General features: G+C 37.1%; 1 protein-coding gene across 1 annotated transcript in view; it reads left to right on the top strand.

Moving 5' to 3' along the window:
• LOC150089537 (WD repeat-containing protein 31-like) overlaps positions 1 to 22,937 on the top strand; it is a 235,966-nt gene that overhangs the window by 189,558 nt on the left and 23,471 nt on the right. The window contains exon 10 of the mRNA XM_090368655.1: positions 14,015 to 14,084. Within this exon, the coding sequence (XP_090224781.1) occupies positions 14,015 to 14,084 (70 nt within the window). The remainder of the gene's footprint in view (positions 1 to 14,014; positions 14,085 to 22,937) is intronic.

Below are 22,937 nucleotides of genomic sequence, written 5' to 3' on the forward strand. Positions count from 1 at the left end.
ATGGTCAATTTAGATCTTGAAAAGGCATTTGATACTACTTGGCATCATGGTATTATTATGGACCTTTACCATCTGGAGCTTAGGGGCCATTTGCTGGAAATAATTCAAAATTTCCTGCAATTGGTCCAATATAAAAACGTACTCTCTACATCTCACATTCAGGAAGAGGGATCAATACTTAGTCCAACACTGTTTTCAATCCGAGTTAGCAGAATGACATGAGATATCCCAAAAACCGTTCAAACTAATATGTATGCAGATGACCTTACCATTTCCTGTCAATCTCAAAGTATGAATACCATTGAATGGCAGCTCCAACTTGCCATAACCAAAATAGAATCCTGGATTTCATGGAATGGCTACCGACTATCAGAAAAGAAATGCAATGTTGCTCACTTTTGCAAGAAACGAGCTCTCCATCCCGAACCTGAACTATAAATAAACAATACTCCAATCTACTTGTTAATACCGTTAAATTTCTTGGACTAATATTAGACCATAAATTAAATTTCCAAGCACACATCACTTATTTGAGAATTCTTATAAGCATTTGAATTTACTTTGATTGGTCTCATCGATGTCATGGGGAGCTGATCAGTATACTTTGCTTCATCTTTATAGAAGTTTAATCCGTTCACGCCTAGATTATGGTTGTCCAGTGTATGACTCTGCCAGGAGCACTATTTTAAAATGGCTAAATATGTTCCATCACAATGCTCTGAGGACCGCGCTATGAGCTTTTGGGACTTCTCCGATCCAAAGTCTATATATTGAAGCGCATGATACCCCATTACACCTGAGCAGAAAAACAGAACTACTCCACTACGCTGCTAAGATCCAGAGTCTACCATTGCACCCAAGTTGGGAGTATCTTTATAATACTTGGTGGGAATCCTTCTATGAGAGCAAGCCAAATGAAAATAGACCTGCCTCGCTCAGGATCAAAGAGTTGTTCAGAGTTGGAATGTCAATTTAAATGAAATTTTTCAAGAGACAACTGCATCTGTTCCACCTTGAACATGTGTCTGTCTCTCAAGATATGCATTTTCTCCGGTGGGGGAAAAATATTATATCTTCCTGCAATATCAGACAGTTACATTCAGCTCATGCTACTACGAACAACCATGCCTGTAAAATTTATACAGATGGTTCCAAAGCTGACAGTATGGTAGGTTCTGCAGCAGTTTTTTCCTTTATGTACAATTTTTCAGCCACACTACCGCTAGCTTGCAGCATCTTCACAGCCGAGTTATATGCCATTAAGTTAGCACTTAGTAAGATTATTGAGCTTTCCATCTCATCTGCCATAATTACACAGACTCAGTGCTGTCTCTGCTATAAGGAAGAATTTCTCCTCTTCTAATCCTACATTTAAACAGATTTGTTCCCAGCTATTCTCTTGCAGTGTGTCCAATCAGTCAATCAGTTTTTGCTGGATCCCTGGCCATTCTGGCATTCCGGGAAATGAAAGTGCTGACTTTGCCGCTAAACATCCTCAAGTTCCTTACACTGACTATAAGTCCGTCATACACAATGCGTTCTACAATAAATGGGCACAGAACTGGAAAAGTAACACCAACAATAAACTTTACCAGATAAAAGAAGATCCAAAGCTGTGGCTCTGTGGCTTCCGACGAAACAAACAAGAGGAAATGGTACTGGCAAGACTCAGAATTGGACACACACACACACATCATACTCATCTCTTCCTATTATTGGGACAAAACCCACCTCAGTGCTCATCTTGTCAGACATAACTTATGGTCTCTCATTTTCTGGTTGATTGTCCCTTACATTCAACCATCCGGTCAAACACTTTTCAGTCTCTCTCCACATTGAATATATCACCTGATTTATCTCATTTCTTAGGAAATGAAGCAAATATTGAAGAACTTTTATTGTATCTAAATCATATTGGCTTGTACAGAAGCATATAATTTAAAATCTCTAATGATATGCTTATTGAGAATAAACGATGAACAGACACAATTTGGCCTTACTAGCCCTTGTGTCATTAAATCCAATACCAACAACAACAACAACTGGACAACACACATAAGATGGCATAAATTTAAATTTAAAAGGATGATTGCAGAATAGAGATTAAATTGATTGTTGGAACCAACTTATATCTGGTGTTTTGGAAGTGAGTAATTTGAATAAATTTAAGGAAGGATTAGACAAACTGTTAGAGGGGACATACAGATGAGGGTTTTTCTTTTTTATTTGTATTTGTATTTTATTATTATTTTTTTAAAATTTGTATTTGTATTTTATTATTATTTTTTTAAAATTTGTATTTATTTTATTATTATTATTTTCTAATTTGTATTTATTTTATTATTATTTTTTTTTAATTTGGATTTTATTTTATTTTATTTTTTGGGTTGATGCTGTATATGCTTACTTCCTTGCACCATTTTCCCTTACTAGTATTAATACTAAAATATTGGCTAGCCAAAAAAATGGTCATTAACAATTAAAAGACTAAAATATTGGCTAGCCAAAAAATGGTCGTTAACGATTAAAAGACTCAAATATTGGCAAGCCAAAAAACGATCGTTAATGAATGAAAACTTCAATGTAGTTTTGAAGAGAACATTACATGGTAAATTTTACGATAAGTAAATAAAATATTAATTTTTTTTTTTTCCAAATGAAAATTAGTTTATTGGAATAATATAATAAGAAGTTATAAATTTCCTGATCCTTGAATGGTTCCAATCTTAAAACTAAAATGGCAATGTTTTTGAATTTAACTTTGGAATTTCATCAGTTGGCTGAAATTGGAAACCTATGAAAATTTTAAATATGTTCTCAAAGTTGATGCATACTTTATGTTGCTTTGGAAAAGTATCTTGAAATTTGCAACTCTTAACAGTAGTACTATTTGAATGCCATGTGCAGATTTATTTTTTTTATTTTTTGAGTTGAGTAGTTAAACTGAGAGCACCTTACCACTGTAAAGTTTTTAGAATTGAATTTTTGTTAATAGAGTCAAAAAATCACGTTTTTGCAGATATTTTCTCTTTCTGTTGCACTGTAAGAGAAAGAGAAAATCTTATCATTCTGTTATACTAGAAATACGTTTTTTTTTTTGTGATTGTGACAAACAGAAAGCCCAAAACTAATTTATTACTTTGGTCTTTGGAGTTTTTTATGGTCTTAAGAGCAGGATTACAGTCACTGAAGTGAAGGGAAAATAACATCTGCAAAACATATGATTAAGAGATTAACATATAGAGAGATTCTAAAAACATTATACAGGGGAAATGTTTTCAGTTTAGCTCTTTGAATTAAGAGTAGTAATTAGAGTGTATGTACCTCATTCCAGCCCAATGGCAGAATTCTAAAGTAAAATTTATAAATATCTCTGTATTGGAACTGTTCTAGGTCACAACTTTTCTAATCTGTTACCATAGCATTCTAATAAAATGATTTTCACACATGTTAAGTTTTATTTACTGTACATCACTTGGCAAAATCTGAGAGTAAACTAGGTTTGCTACAAAATATCTCATATTTTAGCACAAAAATTTTAGGCAAAAAAAGAGAGTTAGAAAAGAAATTATTACCATATGAGTTAGTTAAAAGCCTGTACAATGCTAAACACAAACTAAGTTTGCTATGAATTATGGAAAGATCTCTGGTTCATCAGATCTCTCTTTACAAATAAATGGCCACTACTTTTCCTTAGGGAGCAGTGCTATTTATTTGAAGTACAAGTACAGGGCTAAATCAACTTGTGTTAACTTTATTTTGAGATTGATGCATCTATTGTGTTCAGTGAAGTGAGTTTGTTTATAGCTAGACAATAATTAGAATAAAACAACATTTCACTGCATAGGGTGAAATATTTAATTAATGGCTTTTAGTTAATCAGATTGAAAAGCTATGTATTACTTATCCCTATTTTGTGGACTTCATCAGTGTCGTGAGAAAATTAGAATACAGTTTTTGCAGTTATATTTTTTAATTTTGAAGTTATGTAATATATAAATTTGCTATAGCTTTGAGATATCTACAACACTCACAGAACCATGGAGTTGCACTAATATCAAAAGAAAACAATGATGAATGATAGAGTTCTGTCGAGACAAAGGTCCGAAGAGGGTGCTTATTGGCTGAAGTAAATTGTCCTTGGTCTAAAGATCACATGATTGCTGGTAGTTCGAGGTTATACTAGAGGGTTCCTTGTTTTCTGCATGTGGCACCTTTGCTTTTCAGCTATTCTAGCAGACTGTAAACTTTGGGTAATGGGGAGGAAGAAGTGGTGGTAATGTAAGAGGATCTAGAAGAGGAATGAAAAGAGCAGCAGTCTAAATAGCAGGGGGTGAGGGAAGAGACGTAGCCATTGGGGGGTAACAGTGGTTCTTCCCTTTCTGTTGATGTTGGAGGGATTGGACATCTTAAAGGCCTCAATGAAATCTCTCTCTTCTGGTGTTTCTCCACTGCTAGGATCTTGGGGCTTTTAGGTTGAAGCTGTGGCCTTTGAAATGCTACATCACTGGATGTTAAGTTGCCATGTCTGGCAGGGTCTGCATGCAGGCTTTGTCTTCTGAAGGTCATCATGGATAAGCATGAGTTTCTTATTATCCTGGAACTGTACAGTGATCTTATACTTGTTGGCCAGCCTTGTGAATTTCTCTTTCTACCCAGGATGGTATGGAAGAGTGATATGTGTGTTGGTTATCTGAATGGGCCCTAAAATAGTTGACTGTCTTCTCCATATTTCTGTTAATAAACTGCGAGGGTAATAGTTCTCCTGTAGCAGAACTCCTGTGTATCTGAGCTCTTGGTCCAGGTATTGAGGGCTGCAGATTTTTTGAGCTCTTAAGGTGAAGCTTCTAGTAATGATTATTTTTATAGAGATGGAATGATTGGAGCTAGAAATTAAGGATGCTCTCTGTTTCAGTAGGTTCTGATTTATTGTGGTAGATAGGGTGTTGTTAATGTTCTCCACAAATATCCAGGAAGGGGATGAATTCCTTCCAATTCCTGGAAAAAGACTGTTGGATCCTTGTGAGTTGAGAGGGAATGAAAACTATCCAAATTATCTTTGTCATAGTTCCATATAATGTAAGTATCATCTACATATTTGAGCCGGAGTTTAGTTGGGTATGTGTACTAGGATAGGTTAGCAAAATCTGCCCTGAAAACCTCCATTATGGAGAAGAATCCTACCCATTCTTTACTAGTGACTGTTTTCATGGCAGATTTTGAATTTACTACTCTGTCTTCCCATTCCTTTTTTAGGAAAAAACTAGCCCTGAAAATAGGATTGACCTGTTGAATGATTAATGAGATCAAATATGTGTTGGGGAGAGAGAGAGATGTAGGGAATTCAATGTCCATCATTACCATTATGCTTAGTGGTTTGATTCTGTGACTTAAAATGAAAGGTTGTTCACTACATATGTTGGGAAGTTTAAAATTTTTAAAGATGACTTTGCATAATTTTTGAGCATATAATGTAGAAAACGTGTTTTTCCAGTCCCAGACTGGGATTTGAGTTTTCTAACACCTATAGTACTACTGATGCATAAAGGGAAAGTATTTTATTCCATCATATTCTTCCAGTTGCATACATTTCTGTCCTGAAGTATTTTAAGTTCAGTTACAAAAGAACAAATAGTTACATTATTCTTTATTGAACATAGGAAAAAGTAATGGTCAATTGTTTCCCTCTGTTTGACTTTACTTATATACAGTGTTGAATCCAGAGTGCACTGGAGGGGAGAATGTAAACTTTGGGGGTGGGGGTATATGTAGTATATGTGTATATTTATTTTATTATTTTATATTTACAACATATGTATATGTTACAAACAAATCTGTATATTTATGAATGTTATAGAGAATATGAGAAAACAAAATAGGAAACAAAAGGAAATATTTATTATTTAACATCTAAATACTAATAGTCAGTTCACAAAAACCACTGACAATAATCACAATTTAATAATATGAAAATCACCGATTAAATTTCGCAAAAAAATCATAAAAATTATAATCAAACATTCAAGTATTATAATAATCTTATTCTTTTTTTTTTTTTTTTTTTGCATATGTATCAATCACTTCATTTATCAATTTTTTTGATAACTCACTCAGGCCTTCTAATGGTATCTATACATATATAATAAATAAATTATAAAAATGTATTGTTTATTGGCTGCATCCAAACCGTCTTGTTTGCAGTATACAGTTAGAAATAGGAAGAATTAACTGCAAGTAGACTCATGCTGTGAAAAAAAAAACAAATAAAGGGAATCTGAAACCATAAAGCAAAACTGCCGATGATTGAAATAGTGGCTGAAATAGTAGACTCCTTTCTCTGCCTAGACATCATTTATCCCTTCCCCTAAAAGCCACAGGGCACGGCCACGAGTGCGAAGCAATTTTCTCAGTGATTTTCTCAATTTTCGCATAGAATGCTCTTATTAAAGAAAAAGTTTTATTTGTTTTCTAGTGTCTTTTTCTATTTCATTTACTTCCAGTGGTTCTGTGCTTAAAGTATTAAGTAAGAACACAGAAAGGAAAACAACCTTTCTTTATTTAGTATATATATTTTATTAATAACAAACAACTAACTTCTATAACCGCTTGGTCACTGGTGGTACCGCTCCTGCCTCCACGTGGCGGGGCCGGTAATCTGGGGGATAAGACAACCCCCGGGGCTAAAAGGAGCAGAGATGGAAACAAGTGATTTTCCAAGCTTAGAGCCGAAGAGCTCTCAACTAAATGACACACACGACACTGACCATGACTTCTCTATCTCAAAGAGAATGAAGAAAGACACTGGCAGACAGGAATTACCAGCCTTCCTGATTATACATTCTCTGTCAACGCAACCTGTCGGCTAGCTCGCCCCTTTCATCATTCAGAGATGCCTCGAACATGCTGCAGGTTCTCCAAAAATGGTGAAACGTCTTCAATCCGGAGATTTGTTAATAGACCACCAATTCTAGACATTCAGAGCTACTACTACGTCTGACATCCATGAGTGGAATCCCAGTTCAAATCACACCACACACCACCCTTAATTCTTCAAAGGGAGTGATCACTAAATGGGATTTATTGAACTTCCCCGAAGATGATAGTTCAAGAACTTAAAGAACAAAATGTCACTCAAGCAAAAAGGATCATGATCCGAAAAGATGGCAATTTAGTCCCTACCTGGAGTATAATTTTAACTTTCAGTTCTCCAAACCTACCATCTTCAGTCAAGGCAGGATATTTAAACTGTCGTGTTCGGCCCTATAACCTGAACCCTCTAAGATGTTTTAAATGCCAGAAATTTGGCCATTCCCAGACAGCATTCCGTGGAGATGCAACTTGTGCAAACTGTGGGTGTGAAACTCATGTACAAACAGAATGTAAGGCACCAACTCCACAGTGTCCAAATTGCAAAGGCAACCATCCCACTTATTCCAAAGACTGCGACCTCTGGAAGTTGGGGAAAAAAATACAAAAATATAAAATTGAAAATAAGGTTTCCTATCAAGAGGCAAGAAAACAAGTAAAATTAAGTATGCCAAAGCACACCTATGCTTCTGCTACTCACAGTCACCAATCAGTAGCATGTCAGACCGAAGTGACCATTCCTACAGACACATCGATCTCCAATTGGGCTCGGTTAGTCCTCTCGGTCGAACATCCATCTCCATCAAACGTAGTAGACCAATGCAGTAATACACCACTAACAGTTCCATCCCAGAGACCTCCCCGTTGTCAAGCAGTGGATAATTTGCAAAAATTAGATCCTATAATCAGAGGCAAAGCAATCTCATATATCAAGCATGGACACAGATGACGTAACTAACCAAGATCTGCTTGAAATACATGCAGATGGTGATATGGAAGAAAGCAATAACTCAGAACGCCCTAATTTTTCAAGAAAAAAAAAATCAAAACTCAAAAGAGGTAAACAAGCCACCCACAAAAAACAGACAGACTCAACTTCTACCCACAGAACTAAATAATGGAACAAACCATAAGGTGGAATTGCAGAGGTTTTCGCAGCAGTATTGACGATATCTATGAATTAATTCACCATTTCAAACCCGCTGCTATGTGTCTACAAGAAACGAATTTAACACCAAAAATCTCCGTTTCAGTCAAAAATTATACCATCTTTAGAAAAGATCAATCTGAAACTAACAGCCCTCATGGAGGAGTAGCTGTACTTGTGGAATCACGAGTCCCTTCCAGGCACATTCCTTTGAAAACACCATTAGAAGTTGTTGTTACATGTATAGTTATCGGTATCACATTGACAGTGGTCTCGATATATCTTCCGCCAAACCATCCATGCACATTTCAGGATCTGGAAAACCTTATTTCTCAATTACCATCTCCGATCTGTCTATTAAACGATTTTAATGGACATCATCCATTGTGGGGTTCACTGGTCTCAGATGGACGTGGCGAACTTATTGAAATGCCACTTGATAGAGAGAATCTGACACTGTTGAACACTGGCTTACCCACCTACATCCATTTTCCTACTGGGTCAAGCACTGCCATTGATCTCTCAATCTGCTCTCCGATCCTGTTCCCAACCATAGAGTGGACAGTACACGACAATCCTCTAAACAGCGATCATTTTCCACTGATTTGTAGCATTCAAACCACCCTTTTCAAACAAACACAAGAAAAAACTCTGTGGAAATTTTCCAAAGCAAACTGGACAAAATTTACCAGTCATGTATCTTTTGATGAGGATATTAGCATTAGCATTAGTAGAGGCATTTGATGCAAGAAAGCAAGCTTATGCAGCATCAGCCAAAAAAAAAAAAAAAAACCCCACTTCCACTTCACCCCTCTGTTCGTTCAAAATACCTGTCCAGCTGAGCCTTAAACTTATTTAGGCTATCAACCTCCACGACAAGGGATGGAAGTCTGTTCCACCAACCAACCACCCGCTGGCTAAAGGCAAATTTCCGCACGTCTGTCCTACATCTGTCTTTCCTCAATTTGAATTTATGCCCTCTCAGGTGATTATTCTGAGCTAGAGGAAGAATCCCATCAGCATTGAGCATGCTCAAACCATTCAAGGCTTTATACACCTCTATCAGATCACCTCGCTTTTGCGAATTACAGTCTCCAGACACTGTAATTCGCAAAACTTAAGCCTTTCTTCGTAAAGCACCCCTTTGTTCCATTCACTAATCTTGTTGCCCTTCTCTGTACTCGTTCCAGCAGCTCTACATCCTTCTTGAAATGAGGCCTCCAGACCTGTATACAGTACTCTAGGTGTGGCCTGACCATTGCCTTATACAAGGGAATAATCACCTCCTTATCCCTGCTGGAAAAATTCCTGTATATCATTGACAATACTCCATGAGCTACTCTTGCAGCCCGTCTGCACTGCTCAGAGAACTTCATATCTGCCTGCACAACCCCAAGTCCCTTTCATTCTCTACCACTGTCAGTGTAGTACCACAGAGTTGATACATTGCTCTGGGGTTGCTGTTTCCCATGTGTAGTACTTTACACTTGTCAATGTTAAACTTCATTTGCCACCTCTCAGCCCATCTGCTCAACCTTTCCAGATCCTGTTGCAGCAGCATAGTGTCAGTAGTGTCCTTGACAACCCTGCCAACCTTTGTATCGTCTGCAAACTTGGACATTAAGCTTGATATACCATCATCAATATCATTTATAAATACAGAAAACAGTAATGGACCCAACACTGAGCCCTGATGGACTCCACTAATAACATTAGTCCACGATGAGCAGTGTCCATTGATTACCATTCTCTGTCTTCTCCCCCTCAACCACCCCTTTATCCATAGCAGCAATTTGTCTCCAATGTCACACTGCTCCAATTTGTGTAGCAGCCTTCCATGTGCAACAGTATCAAAAGCCTTTCTAAGATCCAAGTATATAATATCAAAGCTATTCCCTTCATCCAGTTCTTTTGTGACTGCATCATAGTATCCAATCAAATTGGTCAGGCAAGACTTCCCCTTAACAAAACCATGATGTGTCCGAGCTATAACTGAAGTCTTGTCTAAATGATCCTGCAGTGCTTCTTTAACCAGTGCCTCCATTAATTTTCCTGGAACAGAAGTTAAGCTCACAGGTCTATCATTATGTCTTCTCCTATTGATGCTGCCACTGAATATATTACAAAGCAGATACTAACAGCTGCAACAGCCACTATCCCAAAGTCTCAAATAAGAAACCATCAGCATACCAATCACTGGTGGAATGGTGATTGCAATAAAGCGAAAAAATAAAAAAATGCAGCATGGAATACCTTCCGCAGATATCCCACCACTTTCAACCTTATTAACTTCAAGAGACTGAGAGCCAAAGCTCGTTTCATCCTGCGAAAGGCCAAAAAAGATTCATGGGTGAAATTCGCCTCCTCAATCAACAAAGAAACAAAGATACTGATACCCAAATAATCTGGGAAAAAATAAAGAAGCTAAGTGGAAAATATCATGTATCACCTTCTCCTGTTATTAACTGGAATGGGAAGGAGATCTCCTCTCCTGGAGAGATTGCCAATGCCTTAGAAACTGTGTTCTGTGAATTATCTGCCTCAAGCACATATCAACGGTCTTTCCAAAAAATAAAGCCGAAACTGAGAAAAGGAAACTGAACTTCAAAGCTACATGCCATTTACCGTATAACCAACCATTAACAATATCTGAACTGAAAGAAGCTATATATACCTCAAAAAACAGTGCTCCTGGCCCTGGCGGAATTTACTGTATAATGCTTCAACATCTCAATCAGAAATCACTATATTTATTGCTTAAACTTTACAATCGGATATTCTCAGAACATATATTCCCAACCTCCTGGCAACATTCTTATATAATAGCTATATTGAAACCTGGAAAGGATCACTCGATTCCACATAATTATAGACCAATTTCTCTAACCAGCTGCCTGAGTAAGACTTTGGAAAAAAATGGTTCACCATCTTCTCACCTGGTATCTTGAATTCCGAAACATAATCAGTAACAATCAGTTTGTATTTCGAAAGAATAGATCTTCCCTAAACCTCATGACAAAAGCTGAATCAATCATAAGGAATGCATTCATTAGAAATCAACATCTCGTCATGATATGCCTTGATATAGAAAAGGCTTTTGATACCACACGGCGATACGGCATCCTAAGAGATCTCCATTCTGTTCATATGAGAGGGCACTTACCATATTTTATTCAAAGCTTTCTTCGACACAGGTCTTTCCAAGTTAAGTACTGGCAGGTTTTATCTCAAACATATATACAAGAAGAAGGAGTCCCACAGGGCCCCTGTTCTTAGTGCCACTCTGTTCTCACTACGAATAAACAATATCATAAACTGCATTTCAAACACTGTTGACTCATATCTCTATGCAGATGACCTTACCATATCCTGCCATTCCCAGAATATGAACTATGTCGAGAGGCATCTACAAATATCCATAAACAACACTGAATTATGGATGGCACAAAATGGATACAGACTATCAAGCCATAAATCTACAGCCATACATTTCTGCACAAAGCACAGAATGCATCCTGAACCTGAGTTGCACTTGGCCAATCACCCTATACCAATCTTAAACAGTATTCGTCTCCTAGGGCTAATTTTTGATAAGAAATTAAATTTCCAGGAGCACATAAAATATCTAAGAACCACTTGTGCAAAGAAAATGAATATACTCCGGGTATTCTCCAGTACATCTTGGGGTGCAGATCGCTATACCCTGCTCCACTTATATAAGTCCCTAATTAGATCTCAGCTAGACTACGGAGCACCTGTTTATGACTCAGCTAGGGAAAGCACCTTAGCGCGTCTTGCACCCATCCAACATTCGTCTCTTAGGATAGCCCTAGGTGCATACAGAACATCACCAGTTCAAAGTCTTTACGTTGAGGCTCACGAACCTCCACTTAGCATCAGAAGAAAAATGTTGCTGATGAATTACTCAGCTAAAATTAAAAGCCTGCCTACTCATCCTGTTTGGCCACTACTGCATGATCCTCTGTAGAAAACCCACTATACAAATAAACCCAGAACAATTCAGCCTGCTGGTATCAGACTGCAGATTCTATCAGAAAGCTGGAACATCCAATTTCATAATATCCTCAGAGAATCAAAAGATCCAGATCCCCCGTGGTCTACCTTCACACTTTCTTCTCATGAATACCTTGAGCAATTAGGTAAAAGTTCCATAGCAATGATTAACAATCCAACAACTACATTATGCTCATACACAAAACTACTCTGAATTCACCAATATCTATACTGATGGTTCAAAGTCTGACAATCAAGTGGGTGCAGCTGCTGTCTTCCCTAATTCAACTATCTCGTTTTCACTTCCAGTCGAATGTAGCAGTTATACCACTGAGCTTCATGCCATTATGCTTGCTCTGAAAAATATCTCAATGCTGTCAATAAATAAAAGTATAATATATACTGATTCACAAAGTGCTATTTTAGCTTTGAAAGGCATTTCCTCACCTAACAATCCTTTATTAAAACTCTTAAGACATAAGCTGATGTAGCTTCATGAGCATCAACAAACTGTTATCTTTTCTTGGATCCCTGGCCACAGTGGTATTCCAGGAAATGAATGTGCAGATGATGTTGCAAAGCATCCTTCCAATATAGCCTCAACAAATGATCTAGTCCCATATCCTGATTATAGACACAAAATACAGAGAACATGCATGGAACAACAGACACTTTGGAAAATGCAAACAAATAACAAGCTATTTCAAATAAAACCTGAACCACAATTATGGACCTCTAGCCTTCGTAAAAATAGGAAAGAAGTAATCTTAGCCAGAATCCGAATAGGTCATACTCACCTCACCCATCTATATCTGCTTACAGGGAAGGATCCTCCTCAGTGTGCAAACTGCTCGCAACCACTTACAGTAAAACATATACTTCTCGAATGTCACTTGTTTAACAATGCCCGACGAATGGCTTTTAGTTTCATCTCAGATCTGCAACAACCTCTGTCTCTAGATAGCATCATAGGTAAAGAATCAAATCTCTCTGAATTATTTCTCTATTTAAAACAAATTCAAATGTATGATCATTTCTAATTGCTGTACAAGCAGTTCCTGTATGTAAAGTCAATTGATTTGGGAGGTGCAATATGGCCTAAGTTGCCCTTGCACCAGAAAACACCACCACAACAACAACCACAGGGCACTCTCTGATTACAATAGCATCCATCACTGAGGAACCAATTCAGGCAAACCTATTCACAGCCTGTGATCCAGTCGTCTTGTTTGCGATATACAAACAAAAAATTAGTCACAAGTAGACTATTTGTGTGAAACACTATCAAGAGATGGTTTGTGTGAAAATAAAGGAAACTTGAAACCATAAAATGAAATTGCCAGCACTTCAAATATTTCTGGCTTTGTGCAGCCAGAAATATTGACCACTTAATTATTTTGAAAATTTTGTGTCTTTTGAATTTTAGTGATTTATTTTCGCTGTGTACCACCTAACGAGTACCACACTTAGTTGATGTGAATTTTTGTGTTGTATTTATTTGGCATTTATTTTTTGAATTCGTATTGTATAATTACAACATTGCATAAACTGATAATATGACCTCTAAAGAGTGCAGTAAGAAGAAAATTTCAATTAAAATTAAACAAAAAATGTAATAAAATTTTCAACATCCAAGGTCTTTGAACGAATATTAAAATAAAAATTACTATTTTTTGCCAGGGAAGAATTTTATTTCATTGGGAGTGAAGCTCACCCCCCCCCCCCTGGATCCAACACTGCTTATATATGTGCAGAGTGAAAGAGCTTTACATAAGCTTTAATAAGGAGTTAAGTTAGCACCTAAGTTATTTCCCTTTTATATTCTGATTTCTGTTTAGTTTTTTGAGTAAGTGTTTTCTTGGAACAGTGAGTAAAAATATTTATTTTAAATCTTTTATTTTATTTATTTATTTTTTCTTTAGAGAATGTTTAATTTGTTTTATAAAGAAATTTTATATACACTACCTGGTTTCTTTTTTATTATAGATTGCTTGGGTACTCTGCCCCTCAGTGCTTGTTGTCCTATAACATCTGTTGTTGCATACAAAAAAGGATGGTAAATATTTCTTAATCTTTTTTTATTTTGAAATAAATGTGTTTGATAAAAAAAATTTTCATCAATTATTACAAGGTAAATTAAATGTTCTTTATCATATTATGTGATTATTTGTACACTTAATGACCAAAACATTAGATATCTTTGATATATAGCAGTGCAATATATCCAACAAAATGCAGTGAACATTGACTCATTTAGATAAAAATAAAATTTCAGGATATAATATAATTACAAATGTAATTACAGAAATTTTTGTTATTATACAATAAAATAAGAATATAAAAATTATATGCGACCAGAAACCTTTCAGACTTTGCTTTAACCCTTGCACATGTCAACAAAAGGCACAGAAAATGCATGCCACATCATTCTTAGCGATATTTAGGTTAATAAAGGTTACAACCAATGCCCAAAAGGCTTCTGTAGTAGTATATATTTTTATATTTTATTTTATGGGTTTTTAACTACTTGTATTTATCTATTATCACTGAAAATAAAGTTTTATGTAGTTTAGTTGGTGTTCATTGCATTTTATTAAATGTGGCTTTTCCTCACTAATATATCACTAAAAATAGATGCTGTTTGATAATCTAAAAAAAAAATACTGCTTGGTAAAAAATAAAATTCCTGCCTTGTGGATTGGAGCACACATGCTTGTTGTTGTGAGGAAACCAATTTTGAACTCTACTAAGTAGACCTTTTATTACTTAAAACTTACTGGATTTTGCTAACTCTTTTTATCAAGTTAGTACTTCAATTATTACAGGAGATCCTCATTATCCAAGGATAATTGGTTCCAGAAAATTCCACTTAAAATGGGGACCAACTTTTCGTAATGTTTATTATTTAAATAAAACTAAATGAAACTAGGCATAATATTTTAAGAGTTTAATATTCTATATCTATATAATATCAGTGTAGATACACCAAAGATAGATCTTAAATGAAAACTACGATCATAGTGTGAAAAGAATCATTTCATCTGTATCTCATATTGTGCTCATCCTTCACAACGAGTTACCAAGTATTGCACTACCTCGAATAAGTAACGCTTCACTAATAGAGAAAACTATTGTCACTTATTCTCGGTGGGCACCACCACCTAGACGTCACCATTTCAAAGCTAGTTGGCTCTTCATTGGTGGGTGAAAAGCCAACTAGCTTTTAAACATCTGGTGACATCTGGGTGGTGGTACCCACCAAGAATAAGTAACAACACTGTAGTCATCTCTGTGGGCAACTCGTTGCGAAGGATGAGCACAATATGAGATACAGTACACATGAAATGATGCCTTTCACACTACAGTACTGTAGTTTTTCTTTAAGAGTTATCTATGGTGTATCTACATTGATATTATATAGTAATGTTTATTATATATTTGAACATAGAAAAAAATGAATGAAGGAACTGAAAAATGAGAAAATTATTTCATTAGACATTTTTTATTATATGTTGCACAATGTAAGGTTAAATAAAGGTTATTGAAGTTACACTATTTTTCAGTTGTACGAATAAAGAATGAATCCAGAGTTGTTCATGATTTTTTTTTGTTTTGCCGTATTTTTTCAGATAAAATTCTGTTGTGTTGTAGCATTTAGTTGTCTTTAAGGTCATGCTTAAATTTTGTTGCACGATCATGAAGAAGATCTGCAGATTTACTCAACAAGTACAGGTCAATGTTGAAAAAAAGTTACGATTTAGGGTTGAATGTGAAGTGTCTGCAATTGTGCACAGACACGATAGGGGGGGGGAGTATATGATGAGAGCCTTGTCGATCAATTCGGCCCTGGAGAGATTGTGCAAGGCTCAAGAGGTAGAATTTTTTTTAGTTTGGTCTGTGTTTCTTGACAGGGATGGGGTACACTTAAATAGAAAGGGTGCAAGAATATTTGCTGAGCAGTGTCCATTGATTACCACTCTCTGTCGTCTTCCTCTCAACCATCCCTTTATCCCTTGTAGCAACTTACCCTTAATGCGATTCCTCTCCAATTTGTACAGCAGTCTTCCATGTGCAACAGCATCAAAAGCTTTCCTGAAATCCAAATATATGATATCAAAATTATTTTTAGCATTCAGTTCCTTTGTGACCACATCATAGTATCCAATCAAATTGGTCAGACAAGTGCTCCCTTTAAAACCCATGCTGTGTCTTAACTATTACTGCAGTCTTGTCTAGATGATCCTGTAATGCTTCTTTAACCAGTGATTCCATTATTTTCCCCAGAACACAAGTTAAACTAACAGGTCTGTAGCTAATTGTGTCACTTTTGAACCCCCTTTGTGAATTGGTGATACATTTGAACACCTCCAGTCCATGGGGACCTCCCCTGAGTCCAAGGAAGCTCTCATAATTATGGCTAAGAGTTTGCTTACTTCCTTTGCTGCCTCCTTTAATATAACTGGATAGATCCCATCCACACCAGGTGCCTTCCTTATGTTTAACTTCAACAATTTCTCCTCCACTTTGCTCTCAGTTATTACAAAATCATTAAGCACCCTGCTACAATTTGATAACCTTCTGGCACTCCCAGAAGGTTATTGAATGACCAGAAGATTGAATGACTCCTCATGTGTGAATGTAGATGCAAAATACTGATTCAGTTTATCAGCTACCTGAGCATGATCATCAATAGGCAACCCATCTATGTTAAGTGGTCCAATCTGATTCATCCCTTTCCTTCTAGAGTTCACATAATTAAAGAACTCTTTGCTGTTTTTCTTTGCATCCTTTGCCAAAGATTTCTCGTAATCTGCCTTCACCTGCCTAACTTCCTTTGTAACTTGGTTACAGATCAACTTGTATCTATCATAGGCTTCTGTGTCACGTGTTAATTTGTATGTATCCCATGCATTTTTCTTCTCTGCCACGAGCCTCATTAATTCATCTGACATCTGTTTAGGCCTAAACCTTGAACAGTATTTCTTAGTTGGAATGAAAAGCCTAGTAGCCTCCAAAATTAAGTCCCTGAAGGCTTCCATTTAGAATCCAACGTTGGTAACATCATCAATTGATCCCACTGTACAGAATTTAAAAACTGTCTGAGATCTCCGTAGTCACCTTTACGAAAGCAAAAGCCCTTCCCTATAGCCTTGATGGTAGTTACATCTTTAAGTAATTTCAACATCAGTACATTGTGATCAGTCACCTAGTTTTTCCTTTATCTGCAAATTCTTAATGCATGAATAATCACTGCTGATAATCAGATCAAGACTATTACTCCCTCTGGTTGCCTAAAACATGTTGCTGTAGAAAACAGTCATCCAATAAATCCACAAAAGTCTTGCTAGAGTGTGAGTGGCTAATCCATAAGTTCCAGTCAATATCCGGAAAGTTAATATCCCCCATTATAAGACATTCTGATTTACTGGCCCACTCTATTTCTCTGCACAATTGCTCATTATACTCATCAGATTCATTAGGCCTATAACACACAGCTACTCTCATTTTTCCTTTCCCACTGCTTATTTCACACCAAACAGACTCAACACTGCATTGTCCACCATCAATTGGATGCACTTCTTTAGATTTATGTGTTTCTTAACTAACAGGATAACCCCTTCCTCCACACATTGTATTCCCCAAATTCCAATTCTGCACTGATTATATCTGTGTGACACCACGTTTCTGATATCCCAACAGTATCTTCCTCTGATGTCTTGACTAACTTCAAGCTCATCAAATTTATCAATTATACTCCTAGCATTGGTGTATGTGCAAGTATACATGCACCTGTTCCTATTCTTATCTACCCTAATACAACCCACGTGTTTACTTTTTGTGGACAAATGTTATTAGTGGAGTTCCCCAGGGTTTGGTTTTGGGCCCATTGTTGTTTTGTATATTTATCAATGATATTGATGAAAGTATATCAGGTTTAATGTCCAAGTTTGCAGATGATACAAAGGTTGGCAGGGTTGTTAACGAATTTAAAGACAGTATGCTACTCGAACTGGATCTAGATAAGTTGGGAAAATGGGCTGCGAAGTGGCAACTGAAGTTTAAAGTACTGCATATGGGTAGCAATAACCGAAGAGAAACATACCAACTGTGTGGTACTATACTCAGGGAAGTGGAAAGTGAAAAAGACCTGGGGGTAATTGTGCAGCCAAATATGACATTTGCTGAGCAGTGCAGATGGGCTGCCAGGACAGGTCATGGAGTCTTGTCAATGATATATAGGAATTTTGCTAACAGGGACAGGGAGGTGATTATCCCATTATACAAGGCAGTGGTCAGGCCACACCTAGAGTACTGTGTACAGGTCTGGAGGCCTCATTTTAGGAAGGATGTAGAGTTGCTAGAACGAGTGCAAAGAAGGGCAACAAGATTGGTGAGGGGTACAAAGGAGTGCTCTTACCAAGAAAGGCTTAAGTTCTGCAAATTGCAGCACCTGAAGAGGTGGCACTGTGAAGTGATCTGATTGAGGTGTATAAGGCCTTGAATGGGTCGAGTAATCTGAATACTGATGGGATTCTTCCTCTTGCTCAGACTAACAACCTGAGGGGGCACAGCTTCAAATTGAGATAGTTGTAGAATAGAGGTGCAGAAATTTGCCTTTAGCCAGCAAGTAGTTGATTGGTAGAACTGGCTTCCATCTTTTGTTGTGGAAGCTAATAGCATAAATAAATTTAAGGCTTAGCTGGACAGGCATTTGGAATGAAAAGGGGGTGAAATGGGAGGGGGTTTTTTTGCTGATGCTGCATAAGCTTGCTTTCTTGCATTGTATGCCTCTACTAATGCTAAAGATCGTTCTTACAAAAAAATAGTCAAGTGCAGGGTCAATTTTCTCAAGGAAAAAAGCTTTAATTCTTTAATTTTAAAATTAAAGTGGGTATCCCCTGTATATACATTTATCTGATAAAATAGGCGAAATTGTTTTCTACTTGGAGTAGGACATTACTCAAAAACAAAGAGGTGAAAGTATGAGAAAATATTTCCACTGTTGTGTTCATTAGGATTTAGTATTAGTAGAGGCATATGATGCAAGGAAGCAAGCTTATACTGCATCAGCCAAAAAAAAAAAGAAAAAAAAAAAAGAAACCCCTTCCCATTTCACACATCCATTTTCTCCAAAGTTTATCCAGTTCTTCCTTGAATTTATTTAAGCTATCAACTTCCACAATGACAGATGGAAGTTTATTTCAGCAATCAACCACCCACTGACTACAGGAAAATTTTCACACATCTATTCTACAACTAACATTTCCTCAAATTGAATTTATACCCTTCAGGGTAATCTGAGAACAGGAAAAATCCCATTAGGATTGAACTTGCTCAAACCATTCAAGGTCTTATACACCTCAATCAGATCACCTTGCAGGTGCCTAGTCTACAGATGCTCCAATTTGCAGAACTTAAGAACAACCCTTTGTTCCCCTCATCAATCTTGTTGCTTTTCTGTACTCTTTCCAGCAGCTGTAGAGCCTTGCTAAAAGGAGACAACCACCTGTAATCAATACTGAAAGTGTGGTCTGACCATTGCCTTATACAAGGAACAGGACCAGGGTATATCTGCCAGGGGCAAAGGTTGATGATGTTGTAGAGCGTATATCATCTTTTAAGGGCACAAAAGGTGATATAGTTGTACACGTTGGCACTAATGATATCAAGAGTAGGAGACCGGCAGAATTACTTAACAAGTACAGGTCACTGTTGAAAAAAAAGCCGTGAATTAGGGTTGAATTTGAAAGTGTCTGCAATTCTGCCCAGACACGATAGGAGGGAGTATATGATGAGAGCCTTGTCAATCAATTCAGCCCTGGAAAGATTGTGCAAGGCTCAAGGGGTAGAATTTTTTTCAGCCTGGACTGTACTTGTCAACAGGAGAGACTGCTTCTACAGGGATGGGATACACTTAAATAGAAAGGGTGCAAGAATATTTGCTGATGCTATCAAGGCAGTGTTAGCTAGGTCGGAAAACTGCTAGCTTGTGGGAAGACAAAGACTAATAGATTAACAGTAGCTACTGGGAGAGGTGAAAGTGATTGTGCAAGGCTCAAGGGGTAGAATTTTTTTTCAGCCTGGACTGTACTTGTTAACAGGAGAGACTGCTTCTACAGGGATGGGATACACTTAAATAGAAAGGGTGCAAGAATATTTGCTGATGCTATCGAGGCAGTGTTAGGTGGGTCAGAAAACTGCTAGCTTGTGGGAAGACAAACACTAATAGATTAACAGTAGCTACTGGCAGAGGTGAAAGTGATTCTTGCACTGCTTCTATTGGAATGAGCAGCAGCCTGAAAAACAAGATGCAGGATATTTAAGAGACTGCTGGGAGTCAATGCGGTACAAGTAAACACATGGGTTGTGTTAGGGTTGCTAAGAATAGAAACAGGTGCATGTATACCAATGCTAGGAGTTTAGTAAATAAATTTGATGAATTTGAGGTATTGCTCAAAACATCAAAGGCAGATATTGTTGGGATATCAGAGACGTGGTGTCACACAGATATAAGGAATGCAGAACTGGAATTTGGGGAGTACAACGTCTACAGAAAGGATAGGAAGGGAGGAGGGGTTATGCTATTAGTTAAGAAACACATAAAATTCAAGGAAGAGAAGCCAGTCGACATCGCTGGACAGTGCAGTGTTGAGTCAGTTTGGTGTGACATAAGTATTGGGAGATCAAAATTGAAAGTAGGAGTGTGCTATAGGCCTAATGACGCTGATGAGTATAATAAGAAACTGTACAGGGAAATAGAGTGGGCCAGTAAATCAGAGAGTCTTATAATGGGGGATTTTTATTTCCCAGATATTGACTGGAATTTGGGGGCTGGTCACTGGTATCAAGGAGATAATGACCTCCTTATTCCTGCTAGCAAAATTTCTGTATATTCCTGCAGTCTGGCAAGACCCCATGAGCTGCTTTGGCAGCTGATGTGTCTTGTCAGACTGTCTGCACTGCTCTGAAAACTTCATATCTGACTACACAATTACCCCAGGTCGTTTTCATTCTCAACGACCGTGAGTGTAGTACTACAGAGTTGGTAAATTACTCTGTGGTTACTGCTACCCATATGCAGTAATTTGCATATATCAACGTTAAACTTCAGTTCCCATTTCTCAGCCTGTCTGCCGAACTTTTCTAGATCCTGTTGCAGTAGCATACTATCATTACTATCATTAATCACCCTGCCGACCTTTGTATCATCTGCAACTTGGACATTAAACCAGATATGCCTTCATAAAAATCATTAATAAATATAGAAAACAACAATGGATCCAACACCAAACCCTGGAGTATTCCACTAATAACAGTAGTCCACAAAGAGCAGTATCCATTGATTACCACACTCTGTCTTCTCCCACTCAACCATCCCTTTATCCAAAGCAGAAGTTTGCCCTTAATGCCATACTCCTTAATTTGTACAGTAATTTTCCATGTGCAACAGTATCAAAAGCTTTCCTGAAAGCTCAAATTTGATGAGTATGGGATTGGCATACCCAGGGTCCTGAGCTGAATATCATCATTCTTCTCTTTCTTGTTGATTCCCTTCTATTTCTGACTTTTATTTTCTTTCTCTCTCTCTCTCTCTCTCTCTCTCTCTCTCTCTCTCTCTCTCTCTCTCTCTCTCTCTCTCTCTCTCTCTCTCTCTCTTTCAGGGTAATTCAGAAAATTCTTTTTGGCTGGTTCAGCATAAGCCTCAGACTTCCTTGCACCATATGGCTAAAATAATAATAATAACGTCAGAATTATTTTTTGCATCTATTTCCTTTATGACCACATCATAGTATCCAATCAAATTGGTCAGACAAGACTTCCCCTTAGCAAATCCATAATCTGTCTGAATTATAACTGCAGCCTTGTCTAGTTGATCCTGCAATGCTTCTTTAATCAGTAACTCTATTATTTTCCATGAAATAGAAGTTAAAATAACAGGTCTGTAATTATTTGTGTCACCCTTTGATCCTCCCTTTGTGAATTGGGGATATATTTGCACAGCTTCAATTCATTGGTACCTACCCTGACTCCAAGGATGCTCTCATGATTATGGCTAGGGGTTTGTTTACTTTCTTTGCTGCCTCCTTTAATATAACAGGATAGATCCCATCCACCCCAGGTGCCTTTCTTATGTTGAACTTCAACAATTTCTCCTCCACTTTGCTCTCAGTTATTACAAAATCATTTAGCTCCCTGTTAAAGTTTGATGAATATCTGGCATCCTCTTCCCTAAAGTTCGTCAAGTTCATCCTCTTCCCTAAAGTTCTTATGTTCGTCAAGTGTGAATGTAGATGCAAAATACTTATTCAGTGTGTCAGCTACCTGAGCAGCATCATCAACAAAACTTGAACCATTGATATCGAGTGGACCAGTCTGATTCCTCCCCTTCCTTCTAGAGTTTAAATAAGTAAAGAAGTCTTTGTTAAGGTTATTATTATATTAATACCACTCTTATACTATGTGAAATTAGTAATATGGTTTATTAGGCTGTTCTCCTACATTACTATACATAAAATGACATTTCGGGTATCTTACCATCATCAGACCATGCTGTTGAGGAAATTGAAAATCGAAAAAGTTACAATTACCAAATTTTTTACAATTACAGTTATCAATATTACAATTACAATTTGCAAATTATGATTTTAAAGTATTAAGTTTTGAATTGCCATTACAATAGAAAACAGCAAATCTAAGGTAAATACAAAGAGATTAAATTCTTACCTGCTGACATACTTGTCTTGCCAATGCTCCTAGAAACCTGATGTGCATACCAGCAAGAGGTACCGCCAGCAGTTAATTTATAGGTGAGTGATTAACCGTTGGCAGCACCTCTTGCCTGTATTATTTGTGCATGTATGTGTGTGCATCATTTTAAATTGATGCACACACATACATGCACAGAGCA

This window comes from Mastigoproctus giganteus, chromosome 2 (assembly GCF_048544385.1).
Source record: "Mastigoproctus giganteus isolate SK-2022 chromosome 2, ASM4854438v1, whole genome shotgun sequence".
Classification (NCBI taxonomy): domain Eukaryota; kingdom Metazoa; phylum Arthropoda; class Arachnida; order Uropygi; family Thelyphonidae; genus Mastigoproctus; species Mastigoproctus giganteus.